The sequence below is a fragment of the Convolutriloba macropyga genome, chromosome 5, assembly GCF_964194025.1.
Source record: "Convolutriloba macropyga chromosome 5, txConMacr16.3, whole genome shotgun sequence".
Classification (NCBI taxonomy): domain Eukaryota; kingdom Metazoa; phylum Xenacoelomorpha; order Acoela; family Convolutidae; genus Convolutriloba; species Convolutriloba macropyga.
In genome coordinates this window covers 29,387,275-29,402,811 of record NC_134472.1, presented here as the reverse complement: position 1 = coordinate 29,402,811, position 15,537 = coordinate 29,387,275, and the positions used below count along the sequence as shown (strand labels likewise).

General features: G+C 38.7%; 1 protein-coding gene across 1 annotated transcript in view; it reads left to right on the top strand.

Annotated features, from left to right (window-relative positions):
- The first annotated feature begins 6,303 nt into the window (after positions 1-6,303).
- The window catches only part of LOC142340333 (superkiller complex protein 2-like), a 58,510-nt gene continuing 49,276 nt past the window's right edge, over positions 6,304-15,537 (top strand). Inside the window, exon 1 of the mRNA XM_075390908.1 lies at positions 6,304-6,862. Within this exon, the coding sequence (XP_075247023.1) occupies positions 6,304-6,862 (559 nt within the window). The remainder of the gene's footprint in view (positions 6,863-15,537) is intronic.

Sequence of the window (15,537 nt, the reverse complement as noted above, 5' to 3'; positions counted from 1 at the left end):
GCAATCATACCCCGAAAGCAGAACTGGGGGCACAGAGTAATTGCTTATTCCAGAAACACTCTGAATAACGGTCAGCGAAACTACTCAGCAAATAAGAAAGAGTTGTATGCCATTGTTCACTTCACAAACTACTTTCGGAATTATTTATTGGAAAGAAAATTTTCCAGTGTAGCAGATCATCGTGCTCTTACGTGGTTGTACAGCTTCAAGGAGCCTGAAATGTTGGCGATATGGATTGAGAAACTGGGACAGTTTCATTTCGAATACGATCATAAGGCATGGAAGGAAATACTCAATGCGTATTGTCTATCCAGATGCCGGCGGTTTAAGAATCATCTCAAGTTGAAGATGAAACTAAGGTATTGGTCGAACAACCCACACAAAATAGTTGATCCGATGTTTTTGGAAACCAAAGAGAAGAGCCTCGAAAACATCAGCTGAAGTCGAGAGAAATAAAAGAAGTGTCTGTATGGATGGAATAAAGAAGCGACCTGAAAGGAGACAAAAACAACATGGAGACCTTGAACAGATTTTCAAAACTTGTTTACCAACCAAGGGCTGCTTACGCAACCAAAATTGCGCAAAGTCCAGCAAATAATTGTAAGCCAATCGTACATTGGTGTCATTGAACCTCTCTTAAAAGAGACCACGAGGCACGAAGGACTGCAAAAGACTCTAGAAGGAGTTCAAGAACGCTCTTAATGGCTTGAAAAGAGACGTGGTATTTACGATTGGATATTGAGTTGTGTTAAGTGCTCAATGAAGAAGAAACATCAATGAATTCACTAACTGAGTGGAAACCGAGCCGTCCTTTTTGGCAAGTGGCGTTAGATATCATGGGACCCTTACCCAAAAACGATGGTTTCAAATATTTTTTTTTCCATAAGAAATCAATTTTCAAAATAGTACAATGCAGTTCCTATGCAGAATCAAGATGCAAAAACGGTAGCAATTTTTTTCAAGGACTGTTGGGATTCCCAATTTGGGTGCCCGCAAACTTGTATTGTGATAAAGGTAAAAATTTCATGTCACATATTTTCGAAAATATATGCAAGGAATTGGGAACTGATCGCAACTCTACAACAGCGTGTCACCCTCAAGGAAAAGCAATGATTGAACGAACAAATGAAACGATTAAGGAGAGCTTAGCAAATTACGTATGATGACACCACGACAACTGGAGTAAAAAGGTTCAATTGATAATGATGGCATGTCGTAGTTCTGTTCACACAGTAACAAAATGCAGTCCATTTTATCTTCTGTTTGTTCGCTACCTATTGGTTGTATGTACGAAACACAACATAATCAAGCCTTCGCAACCCAATTGATTACGTTGATAACCTAAAAAAAATGCAGTTTTGTTACAATCTAGTACGATCAAATTTGGAGGTAGAGCAGGAGAGTCAAAACATCTTCTACATTCGCAAACAATTTGTTCCGAAATACCAAAATGGGGACCTGGTCTTGCTATTTAATCCAACAGCAAAACCATGGCGAAAAAAATCAAATCGTTCTTTAGTGGTCCTCCTGTTATACGAGAAATTGTCAACGACCTAAATTTTATTATTGGAGACGTCAAAAATAAAAAAAAAACAAAAGTGCATTGCGAAAGACTCAACAATTTCAAAATTCGCCAAATAAAAAGCCAAAATCAAACTAAAATAGCCAAAAGACCTGCTGGCAGTGAGAGGGATTACGGTTTCATTGAAGTTGAGGTCGAGCGACAGGATACTGCAGTATGTGATGAGGAAACAAAAACAGAAGTGATCCAAATTCAAGTCAGCGGTACAACAAAAACAAAGAGTTAAAGTCAACCCAATGCCAGTCGATCTAACCGCAGCAAAATTAAGGCTGGTTTTTTGCATGAATACAAAAACGAAGATCAAAATGATGACGTGTTTGAATAAATTACAGCTGTTCTAGTAAAAACCGGTTTGACCAGATGACAGCAGACACAAACTCATTCTTTGTAGAAGAAGTTTTTATTCAAGGAGAATCGAAAATGATTCCTACCAATTATGCACTTATCTCGCGAATCTTGTAGCAAAAGGCTACAAGGAATATCGGTAAACTTACCGCGATTCAGAGTTGAATGTTTTTGGGTTTGAATCCATACTATTGAAGAAGCTACAAGAGTCGGAAACAAAAACTGAAATAAAAACAAAATTAGCCACCGCCATTATGAACGGCCGAAACAATAAAGGTGTAAAAATTGCGCATCCAATAACTTGGCAAACCCCCCTGATATAATTTTAAGATTGTTTATATCCAATACAGAGCCCAAACTGGAAATATAACAAAATTGTTTAATATAGCTGATCTCTCGAATCAAAATACTGCAAAGTTGATTGCTGTGGGGGATCATCATTAGTTAATTATCGAGACCACTGATAAAAAGCAACTTGTCATACAAGTTCTGAGCAAAGAAGCCAAAATAAACCATCAAACTAAACATCAAATTGTCTACTTTTATTAGTTTAGTCTAGATATAGGTTCTTCGAAAACAACATACACGGTAAACACTCAATATGTCAGAAAAAGTGGTTCAGATGTGTTATTTGTTCAAGAATTGATTAGTTAACATGCAATTGTCGACGAACTCTCGAATATGAGATGTACGATGAAGAAAAACAATCGACAAAACGTACTAGAACTAATGGGGAACGGCGAATCTCATTCTCTTTTTCTAAGTAACGAAGAAGTCCTAGGACTGCTTGCAGAGTCAGCAGGTGTTATAGTTTACGCACGTCACTGTGCAACAGTATAGCTTAATTAACTACTCTAAAATATTGTCGTGATGAAGTACCAATAACCGTAAAATAAAATTATAGTCAAAGCTACGCTTGCTATATGAACCCAATATCCAAGGTTTTCTATGGAAATTACACGCTTATCAAATGCAACCCTTTGTTCCCTAATGTGTTTCAACGAGGTAATGGTGCCTAGATCGCCCTTGGACAGAGAGTGAAGATAGTAGAAAAACCACAATTTTTGTCTTATCTTGAACATCCGGAAAATGAAATTCCTGTTTTTAGGCAAGTGGTTGATGGTTTATTTACACACAAGAAACTTAAAAAAGTCGACTAGGTCCTATGCACCTGGGGCCAAGTGGAAAATTTACTCATGAACAGCTCTTAATTTTGACTGATAAACAAAAGATGTGAATTGGCTTGAACTGTTTTGGATTAAACCGATAGGCAAAAATTTTTGAAAATTTTTGCTTATAGTGAGAGAATTAACCTTGAACAACCTAATGACATTCTTTTTAATTGCCCTTGTTTTTTTGCTCTAGTTTCTCTGATAGTTCTAGTTTCTTAATTTGAAAAAATTTTCTCAACTACCTTATTATTTGAAGTTGTTCAACCGAATGTGGCACTTGAGCCAAATAACCCGTTAGCTGAACTTAATTACATAACCATTCTGAAAAATCAACAGTTGGAACAAAAACAGTTCCTCAAAAGTTGTTGAAGCAAAATTAAACGAATAGTCAGATATCGACAAAACGGCACCTAATCTGTGTCTGTTAGCCAAGAAAAAACAAACTTTTTTCAGCTGTTAAATTTTGCAACGTCAATTGAATCTTTGGAATGATGTTAACTGTTTACTTATGTCTAATACATCATGTGTTGTTTAGAAAGCGCTATGGAACAAGAAGTGCGAAAGAATGAGTTTTATCTGCAAAAATTGTAAGAAGTTAGAGCAGTTCTCCGACGTGGAGTCTAACAAATTTGCGAGGTCATAAAGCGCCTTAGAACGATAGTGACCCTGGATCAACTCTATCCTACAACATTAACCCAAAGACCGAGTATTACTAATCAAGAATGGAATCGAAGGAAAGTTCGGGTAGAGAACTACGAAAAGCTGGGAATTGCTTCTATACAAATACAGGAACACTTTGAAGTCTTTCAACAGGAAAATCATGTGCTAAATGGGCAAGTTGTTGAGATAACGCCACAATCTTTGCTGAAGAGTAACCGGAGCTCTTTCGCGTTAAATTTTGGAATGACAACTACTAAGACAAACTGAGTCAGACGCTTTGTGTGGCGAGCTTAAGACAGCACTAAAAAACTCGTTGTAAACGAGGGGGAGCTGGATGGAGCTCGTAAAAGTTTTGAAAAATGCAGCAAAATACAGACGGAGATAAACGCCAAAGATTTGATTGGAAAATGACTGCAGGAGATGGAGAAGAATTCGCCCAGCGATGAAGCACTATCCATACACGAGTTTCTGTGGGTACCACCTACTGTATATTTGGAGGAAATTCAAAAGCTTAGCTCTCTGGATCCACGCGGATAAAGGAAGTGACACAGAAAAGTTTAATTATTGAATCAAATGAAGTGCGTGCTCTTGGACGACGGAGTGCAAAATATATATAAAACTTGCTGTGGATAATTAGTGGAAGATTAAGATTTTGCAAGGGAAGGCAGTGTAGTGACTCTAAAAAATCCCCTGAACATGCTCACCCTTTTTTTTACAAGCGGAAGCGTTCGAAAACTACAGTTTATAAAAAAAATCTACTAACTTATTTAAGAGACAGTATTTTCAGCCACTTGTCATAAGAATTTGTGGTTCAAACATCAGAACCCAGATTATATCAGAGAATAATTATGATGTACAAACTTATTTGTTGGGGAAAAACACTGTGTTTGGAAAAAAACAAACAGAGCAAGGTATCTGGGATCAAGTTATCTTGTTAAATTCAAGTAGAGATCAAACCGAGAGCTAAACCGGTAAAAATTGAGTATCACAGATCATAATAACTTTTAAACCCATTTCAGTGGCTGCCTTCCGTAAATTTTACTTTTGCTACACTTAGTTTGTCATAATCTTTCTTCGAGCTGAGTTTTACTTGTACTTTCTGAATTCAAACAGTGAAACCTTTCGAGGTTTTCAAAACGATTCGGAACAGATTTTAGAACCCCAATTAACTACAAGGGATTCTATACCATCAACTTAATCCGACTTAATCACTGGCCTCTACCTCGTTGTTTTATTATTATACTTGACTGCCTCCGATTTGTTCAACTATTTTTACTAGACAATGCTGAAAGCACCCATTTAATTCAGCTTTGGTCAATGGCCTTTGCTATAAATCCATTGTGTTTACCTTCTGTTTGACGATGCTATGAGGAAATTCTTTTCTCATGCCCCAGCTCTATAGTGCCAATAGAGCTGGGGCATGAGCCAATAGAGCCGGCTTAAGAGCAAATCCCTAATCTTTCGTCTTAATAAAAGTATTTTTTGTTTCGAAGGTTTATAGTTATCTTCTGATATGAAGCGGTAGTTTGAGACGTCAATTTTTACTCTGTAGCAAATTTTCTTTTGTTCAGTTTCCTGACAAATTATTGCTCACTTGAATTTCCTCTCAAAGAGACTTCTGCTTAGTTCGTTAAAACAAATAATGAATGGAAGACAAAACTTATTCTCGAGTATAAACAATTCAGGATAGTGTAATAATTTTGCTGATTTAATTGAAGGATATGATGTCAACTGAGTATATGTTACTCGAATTGAAAGTTAATTGAGGGCAACTAATAGAAACAACGCACGTTCTATAATTTTGTTGTAAACCAAAATATGACATCTTAGTAATTACTACAAAAAGCGAAATTTTACTGCTGTCATTTTTTCATCTGTTTGAGGCTGCATGTCTACAAAGCTATCACAGCTATTTTCTGACATTCACATTAATGTTGTTAACTTGGAATCATTCATTTTGAAAAGATCCATCTCTATTTTTTAAGAATTAAAATTCTATCGATTTCCGGTTGATTCATATTACATTTAAGAAAACGGAAATATACTATATAATTTTGCTATTAGAACGTCTACTTTCGTTTAGCAGTGTAAATAATTTCGAGCAGTAATTCGAATTCTCAAGCAATTTATTGAATCGGCTAATCCATTGCTCAATCAAAGGTGTTCAATGGTTACGTAATCTGCTAAATACGAGTGACCCAATTCTTTTTTTCGTCGCTCTTGTCCACGGTTAATGCATCTTATATAGGTTACTCTGAAAATTTCAAGTACATTCGCTGAAAACAAATTTCATGTTTATCTTTGTCCATAAATTCTGTGACTCAAGCACTACAAACCCATAGTTTTTCATTCAGAAGCAACTAGAGTTTTTTTTCTAGTTTTTCCTGTATTTGATTAACTCAGATTTAAAGTAATCTAAATCATTAATTTTGTTGATAGCAAGTGAGTATCTAAGTTAAACTAAATGCTGTTCAAAAAAGTGCAGTTTAGTATATAATTTTCCTATGTGACCATTACTTTTCTCGATTGTATGAAAAAGAGAAAATGGCTCTTACATTTCAGATGTCTTCTGATAAAGGCCTTGGTGAGGAGTATCTTGCAAATCACGCCTTTCCTGATTGTTCAGATTTTCTGAGTGCTCTGCGCGAAGAAGAGAGTGTACAATTTAGCAATTGGACTCCGGTTGATCTCAGCTCACTGCCTTCTGTTGATTTAGATGACGTTTTTAATCGAGAAATTCAAAAGCCCGTCAAGCACTCCGAGCTGTTTGATTACAACTTTTCTTTCGACCGAAAAAGTGGAGTTGCAAAATCTTTTACAGCGACTGTGAAAAAGTCTCCCGGAACATTCAATTCATCGTTGAATGATTTATCGGAACGCTTGACGAAAGTGGAATGTTTGGGAATAAATGAAACATTTGCGGAGATTCCTACAAAAGTAAGAGATTTACCGCTGCCGGATGACCTGCTTAAATTTGTAGGAACAGAATTTCCATCTGATGTTCCACTTGATCTGACAAATGCTTCCACCTTAAATTCAAAAACCATCGATATATCGCTGAGTTCAAAGCGGAGAAGCAGCGCAGGGACAGTCAATGAGAAAAGTGATTATGATATATTATTTACGAGTCACCTTAGAAACATTTAGACATCTTACTCGAACTGTTTTGGGGAAATTGTTTCAACTGCTAGCTTATCTATATCTATTGAGTTTTTGGTTTTGTCTGTTCTCTGATTTTCGGTTTATCAGCTATCCGAATTTTTTCAGCTTGAGGAGGCTATTGTTTTGAGTCCTTTTCTATTGAGGTTTTCAATCGCCAATACAGGACTTAAGGCGACAAATTGAACTCTTTTGATTCTCAAAACTGCTTAAACCGATAGCTTTATGAAAATTGCTGATCTGTCATATTTATTTTCTGAGTCTTTCATGAAGAATTTGTAGGGTATGTTAAAATTTATGAAAAGGTGCTTAAACTGTTTCGCAGTTTCATACGATACATTTTAAGCACAGTTTCGTAGTAGTGAATGACCTGGGGTACCTACCCGGTTGACATTTTCAGTAGCAGTAAAAGAGGACTGGAAATTCTGCAGCAAATCTGAGCGTAAAAAAACGTTTAGTGTTTAGTCCCAACTGGTTCTCATTCGCCCAGTTAAAAGACAAGATCCTTTTTGCATTATCAGAAAGTGCGTTAGCTGCACACGGCAACAAATTTACTATCGGCAGTAAAGCAATAGGAATCCCTCTCCAAGCCAAAACCTTGATAATTTTACAAGGAAGAGAGCGCGGTCAGCTGGATCGAACGCTTTTGCAAAATCTATGTACTTTGTTAACTGCTCTACATTATCATAATAGTCTGCATAAAGATTATCCAAAAACTCAAGGAGTTGTGTTGCTGTTGAATATTTTCGTCGAAAACCCTTCTGTCTAACGTAATTTATAACGGGAAGAATTTTGCAATCGTTACTGCACAAAAGATGCGAAAAAGTAGGAATACCGTTGCATGCCGCAGTTTTGCTCAATGGAACTGATTGTAGTAAACTTTTTTATATCTGGGCTAGTCGACATCACGAAGACGAGTTTTCGGACGGTCATTCTCATCGTGTTCTCGAGAATCTCGTCGCGTTCGTTCAAAGCTATAAAAACTTCTTCACTATAATTTCGTTAGGTTTTCTGCAAAACTTTTAGAAGTACGTTAAATTCCTTAGCTCAAAATTCATACAACTTGACTTCAACAACACGAATGCTCGTTCTGATAATAAGTTGTACACCAGATGACATTTAAAACTGGTAGTTAAAGATAACATAAACGATATTTGCGACTTAAGGGAGTATTCCGTCCAGGAATTTCATCTGTTTGAATAGCAAATTATAAAGTAAATATCAATTTAACCACAATACGTCAATTAAACTGCTAGGACGTTGAAATTTTAAACATCACAATATAGCGTGATAGTTGCAAGTTCAACAAAATTTTCATAAACGTTTCTGAATTAATATCTGGCATTTAAATGACATTCAAAACAGGAAACACCTAATGTGTTGATCAAATATCAACTAACGTTTTTCATAACTCAAGTGGAAAGTTTGAAATGGCCCTTATATCAAGAGCTCGCATGAACTTAACACTGCTTGTGAAATTTAGACAACGTATTGACACCTCGCAAGAAATTGATCATATAAATATATGGCGAAAACTAGGTGGAATTTAACAAAAAGCAAAAAAAAAACGCCGTTCAGGGTTAGGTCGCAAAGTTGATGATAAATTGAGCATCGAGACTAGCACCATTAGCATCAAAAGAAAGATATGCCCAAGCCCCTTCGAGGGTCCTAAACTCCAGTCCCTAGAAGCTAGAGCACTTCAAACATACAGCATTTTTTCAAGGTCACCTGATTATTGGTAACAAAAACTGTTACCCTGAGCTAAAAACTACCACAAATGAGAGAACTGCGCTGTAGAATAACAATAAATATTAGACATATACGCTAGTGATCTTGAAGGTTAATTATGAGTTTTTTTAATCAATGATTTGAGTTTTTTATATTATTTCTGATAAAAAATGCAACATTGATTACACTTGACCCGTTTCCATGGTCGCTATTAGATGAGAATTGCAGGTAAATGGCATATCTATACACTCATTATAAAATAACTGAATAACTTGATCTGAAAAGATATTGAGTTTGGACCGCAACAAATCCGGCCCAGTTTTTGGCCACGAATCCAAAAATAACATCATTTGCGGTCATTATTTACAGCGCTCAATTTCACAATACCCCTTTTGTAGCTACCCGTTGCATTTTTACTAGGGCTAATCTAATGACAGTGTTGTCACTCTTATAGACCTCTTCAATTCTTCCTAACGGGAAGTTGAATGGATGCACATTCTTATCGACGATCCAAACCAGATCTCCAGTTTTCTGCTCAATAAGTTCTTTTTTGGCCCTTTTCGTCCTCTGCTGTAGGCTTGGTAAATACTCAGACATCCAACGGTTCCATGCGGAAACTAAGACACTATGTTGATCTCTGAACAACTTTCTTTAGCTCGCAGTAGTTCCAGAAAACAACGCATTTGGCCAATTAATGATAATCTGACCTATCAGAGAGTGGTTCGATGTCAGTGGCTGTAAATCGGTGACGTCTCCACTAATATTTGTAAATGGTCAGTTGTTCATCAATTGCTCAACTACACAGAGTACTGTGCGAAGTCTGTCTTCAGTCAAGCTTTGTTTGCCGAGAACATTGTACAAATCTTTCTGGCAAGATTTCACAAGATGTTCCCACATACCTCAAAGTGAGAACCTGCAGGCGGGTTGAAGGTCCACTTGATGTCGTCCTCCGCCAATCTACTGGCTATTTCGTCCTTGCGAAGCGAAGCTCCTTGAAAGCTTCCTTGAACTCTCTAGCTGCTCCGAGAAAATTTGTTCCATTGTCTTAGATTATTGTCTGAGGTTGACCTCTTCTTGCAATGAACCTATGAACAGCGCCAATACAATCTTCGGTGTCCAAGCTGTTAACCAGTTCCAGATGAACGGCTCTAACACTCAAGCAAGCGAAGAGACACGCACTTTTTTACGGTGCGTCTGAACATCTTTACTTCAAAACGGTCCGAAATAATCGACTCCAGTGTTGGTGAATGGCGCACATTATTCGTCACTCGGATTATGGGTAATTCACTCATCTGCGGAGTTTTGCTGCTATTGATTTGCCGACATGTAACGCAATTGTCTTTCACTGCTCTCAATGCGCTTCTCGATCCGAAATTTCTTGAACTTTGTTTCGAATGTACTCCACACCTTCGTGATGAAAAATTTAATGGTGTTAAATGAGAAACAACTCAACTGCTCTGTTTGCTAGGTAAAATGATTGGATGTTTGGTTTCAAATGGCAAATTAGCTCTTCTCAGTCGTCCTTCACCTCTCAGGACACAATTAGAATCGATGACTGGAGACAGAGAAACAATTTTGCTGTTTGAAGAAATATACGTCTCTTGTTGAACAAGTTCCCAAATCATAAGCTCTGCCTCTTGAAGTAGTAAATGTACTTCGCAGTTCCTTTTGGCAAGCGTTGAGATCCAAGCAGCTGTTCGCCTCAATCGATTGGATTGGCTGAATCGTTCCCAATTGACTATATAAACTTCTTCGTTTGCCACTTAATCTAAGGCAATTGGTTTTTTCAACCGTTCTGGATATTGAATCCAGTTACTGCTGGCAACTTTATCAAAAATGAGGCCTCTTGTCCCCAAATTGGCTGCGTTCTTTGCACCTGCGACATGATGCCATTCACCAACTGTTGATAAGTCAAGTGTTTCAGCAATTCTGTTGGCAACAAACGTCGGTTGCTTTTCGTCTCTGATCCATTGATTGACTGTTGTAGAATCGGGCCACAAGTAGACTTTGTGGAAGTGAATCAAATGCTCTTTCATAATTGAGTTTTTCAAACGATTCTCAATTAAAGCTGTCATCAGCTCAAGTTTCGGAATCGTATGATGTGTAACTGGTGCGACTCTGGCTTTACCCTTGATGAAAGAAACCTTTCAATATTTGTTCATGTTTTCTATTACATGTTCAACTTCACAAAACACGTCTTCGGAGGCATCTCCGAATACGTGTAACTCGTCTCGAACGCTTTTGCTCAAAGTTTGATACCATCTCTGCACGTCAAATTCTTCGCCAGCATTGAGCTCCGCAAGGCAGTCTGAGAACTGATCATTCAAGCCATCCTCGATGTAAGAATCCCATTCTTGTCCTTCCGTTTGCCATATTCCTTTGAGTATGATTCGTCGACGAATGACAAAAGGGCGCTAGGAAACCTAATGGATCAAAAACGCTTGAAACAACTGACAAAGCTTTACGTTGGTTCCAGCGGCTTTCGGTTTCAAACTCTATGCCTTGGGAAACTTTCGGAGTATCAGCTTTGTTGTTACATTCCAGGCCAAAGTGGAGTCAAGGCTTTGTCGTGTACTCCATTCTCTTCGAGGTTCGTTGCCCACTTGGTCTGCTTGAAAACTCCCTTGGCTAGGAGTGCTGTTAGTTCTGTTTTCAGTTCAGACGCTTCTTCCTGACCGCTAAATGACAGTAGCAAGTCATCCATGTAGAAGTGCCACGAAAGGTGACTCGCTCGCACTGAACCCTTTGCATTATCCTTTGTAACGCGAAATTGTGCACACGTTGGAGACGATTCGCTCCAAATATGTGACGATTATACTGGTACGTTACAACTTGCTCGTTCTCGTCAAACCACAGAAACCGTAGAAATTGTATCTTCCGGTTTGGCTTCAACTTGAAACGTTTCTACAATATCGGCGCTTAGGGCAAACTTCTGTTCTCGGAATCTCGCCAAAATCCCAATCAAACTGGCTAGTAAGGCTGGTCCGCCTGGCTATCTGCATCAAGTCCTCAAATTGCCTCAGCATTACTCGTAATGTCAGTTTCCTCTGTCTTGGTTGTTTCATAGGACTCCATATCCCACCACTTCTTGACAACTTCAGCTAATTTGACACTTCTTTAGAAACATGACATGCTGAACTAAACAGCAACTCACTGACTGGTACTGGACAGCTGACTGCACATGCAAGTGGTAACTTGATTGCCCACGGTTTTTTCTCACCGCCCTTTTTGTATTAGTCAGGTCGGATCGGTTCATAGGCATTCTGGCCTGGAATGATCATAACTTTTTTCAAATCAATCTGCTTGAAACCCACTCACTTCAAATACGGATACTTTTCTGTATCTCTTGGACCTTGTGGACACTCGCTCCAGTCTCCAAGTTTTTTTGACTATGAACTGTGGGTAGCCTGCGTCTGTCTTGCATAAAGTTAGCCGGCCCAATTTTGGCCTGAACCGCTCTGCTTGTTGTCGTTTGTGTGCCGTGAAATCCAGGCACATTTAATGACACCGCTTTTCCGCGTAGTTCAATCTTATCCAGCAAGTCTCTATGCACCCATGTCTGATTGGAACCCGTATCACAAACAGCAGGTCTGCTCGAATTGTCCTTCTCGGCCAACAATTCTGATCCTGGCTATCTGCATCAAGTCCTCGAATTGACTCAGCATTATTTGTTAAGATTGGTTCTCTCTGTCTTGGTAGTTCCATAAGACTCCATATCCCACCACTTCTTGACAACTTCGGCTAATTTGACATCGTTTTCATTAGAAACATGACATGCTGCACTAAACCGCAACTCACTTACTGGTACTGGACCACTGACTGCACTTGCAAGTGTTAACTTGTTTGCCCACGGTTTATTCTCACCGCTATTTTTGTACTCGACAGGTCGGATCAGTTCATCGGGCTTCTGGTCTAAATTGATCATAACTTTCTGCAAATCAATCTGCTTGAAACCAACATACTTCAAATACGGATACTTTTATTTCATCTCTTGGGCCTTGTAGACACTTGTTCCACTCTCCAGGTTTTTTTACTATGAACTGTGAGTAGCTTGCCTCTGTCTTGCATGCAGTTAGCGGACGCAATTGTAGTCTGAACCGCTCTGCATGTTGTTTGTGTTCCTTGAAATCCAGTCACATCTCTTGACACATGTTCTCGGCGTAGTTCAAGCTTATCCAGCAAGTCTTCTTCCACCCATGTCTGAGTGGAACCCGTATCACAAACAGCAAGAGTATCCTCGAATTGTCCTTCTCGACCAAAAATCCTGATGCTGGCTATCTGCATCAAGTCCCCGAATTCACTCAGCATTACTCGTAAGATTGGAGTTGTCTGTCTTGGTAGTTGACTTATTGAGCTCTGGCTTTTTTGCATAATGCAGAAACTTGTTTTGCGTCTTCTCACAACCATCAATGCCACTTTTCTGCTTTCTTGGACGATGTTTTGCAGGTTGATTGTCTTCAAGACTACCAAATTCTTTTCTTTGACAACGTTGTATCTTTCATCAATCGAGCAATTGAATAGAAGCGTCGAGAGAACATTTCGCTTTTGATTTGCCCTGGCTATCGTTTTAACTGAACGAAGACTCATTCTTCGGAGTCTTCTTGAAGTCTGGCTTCTTTCCAAACTTCGACAGACTTGGCTCATATTTTGACGTTGTTGGCGTAAAGTGAAGCAAGCGCTCGTGCACTTGCTCTTCTTGCAAGCAATGATTGAACTCTACCAAATTTGGTATTCGACTCGCTCTGCTTGGGGACTCTATCGACGCTGCCATCGACGCTTCGTATCTGGTGGAAACTTTCTGATCGCAATATTGAGGTTACTGGAAGAAAACAAATGTTTCGATTTCCCAAACTGCTGTAGAATTCACAAACGTTGATATCGAATCAGTCAACTGAATCAAGGATGACAAGTCGTTAAATCTAACCTGTGGGAAGTTTTGAATTTTGGAAAGCTTTGAAGATAAGATGTGATGAGGCTGGAGGCTGGCCGAACTTTCGTTGCAGTTTGTTCTAAGTCTGATCGTACATCGTTCCCGAGTAACCCATTCCATTGGCAGCTCATTTGGGTTTTCCAACAAGCGGTGTCTTCAAACGGCTCATTCTCATCTTGACTAATACTACTGCTGTGTTTAGTAGACAGAAACATCCACTCCATTCAGGCCAATACAAGAGGTTACCGTCAACTGTTTGTTTTGGTTAATTTCTGCGACTTACTCGTTGATGGTGCTGAACAGAAATCAACACTGCGGTCCCTTGGATACATGAATGTGTTTAAATATGAGATTCGATCAGGGAAATTTTCTATCTCGTCCTCCCAAAGGAGTACTTTGAATTCTTGTTTGTTGTTCAATTGGGTTTTCAATATCTTCTCCTGAACAGTATTGCTGTCGTTACTTCCTTAAACGACTAGAACAACTCTCCTTTTCAGAAATGAATTTGAGGGATTAGCAACCTCCGGTAGATGAACTTTGAGGTTTTCTGCGTACTCATCGTAATCCTCGTGGAGATCTGCTGATTCTTTGAGGGGCTCCTCTTCATCAGACTCTGTATCAATAAATGGTCTGGACTTATCTGATGTTTCTCCAGAAGAACCTTCTAGTTCGGCTTCCATCAAGCGAAGTTGAAGCTTTTCCTCAACATGCCTAATCTGTTCTTCGTGCTCTTTGCTTTCTTTCAAATTCCATCTAAAGATTCTTGGCCTCAATGTCTGCCTTCTTTTTGGTTTTCTCTTGCCGTTCTTCATTTTTCTACAGTTTTCACATTCCTTTCTCCTCCTCTTTTGTAAGTTTGTCTTCAATTGAGTGACTATCAGATTTACTTTTTTGACTTGCTTTTTGAGACGGACTGTCGTTTTTTTTCTTTCTGTGAGTCACTGTTCACAAGGTTTTGCGCGATTATCCTGAGGAGTACTGTCCGTTAGAACTGCTGCATTTGAGGCATCTTCTGCAATTGTCGTGAAACGAGATACTGAAACTTCACCAATGAAAACTATTAAGAAGGTAGCATTTGTGATCCATTAGGTGACTTCGTAGTCAATGCACTTCTCTGTTACTTCCGAGCAACCACTCCCACCATAGTTATCTTCTGCTTTATCAAACAAATTGAGTAATTGGTCTTCCTCTTCGAAGTATGCGTCCAATCCAGATCTAACTCGAGAAGCACGATGGTCTCCTTTTAACATTCGTATCAACTCTTCTCTTTTTCTTCTGAGTTGATCATACTTCTTATTCAGTTTAACCATGTCCGAAGGTTGCTCAGACACTTTACGGCCACTGCTGAATGTAATAGGGAAGTTTTGTGTAGTGGAGACTGGTTTCTTAGACAAAGACGGCATCTCCGTAGCTTATTGAGTAGTTTTCGACTTCTTGAACATTTTGACAATAAATCTCAACAAATATTATCTTTTAAAGTGTCCGGGTTGGAGGACCAATATTGTTACGGCTGATATTAGTAGTGAAATAACTAGAAATCTCTTTAAAATGTTAGGAGGTTGAAATTTTATACATCACAATATGGTGTGATAATTACAAGTTCAACAAAATTTACATAAACGTATCGGGCATTTAATTGACATTCAAAACAGGAAACACCTAATGTATTATTCAAATATCAACTAGTCGTTGTTCATAACACGAATGGAAAGTATGAAATCGCCCATATATCAAGAGCTGGCATGAACTTAACACTGCTCATGACATTTAGACAACGTATTGACACAACGCAAGAAATAGATCATATAACTATATGGCGAAAACTAGGTGGAATAGACGGCACAAAAAACGCCGTTCAGGGTCAGGTCGCAAAGTCGATAAAGAAAATGAGCATCGAGACTGGCACCATTGGTTTTAGGGTCCTAAACTCCAGTCCCTAGGAGCTGGAGCACTTCAAACAT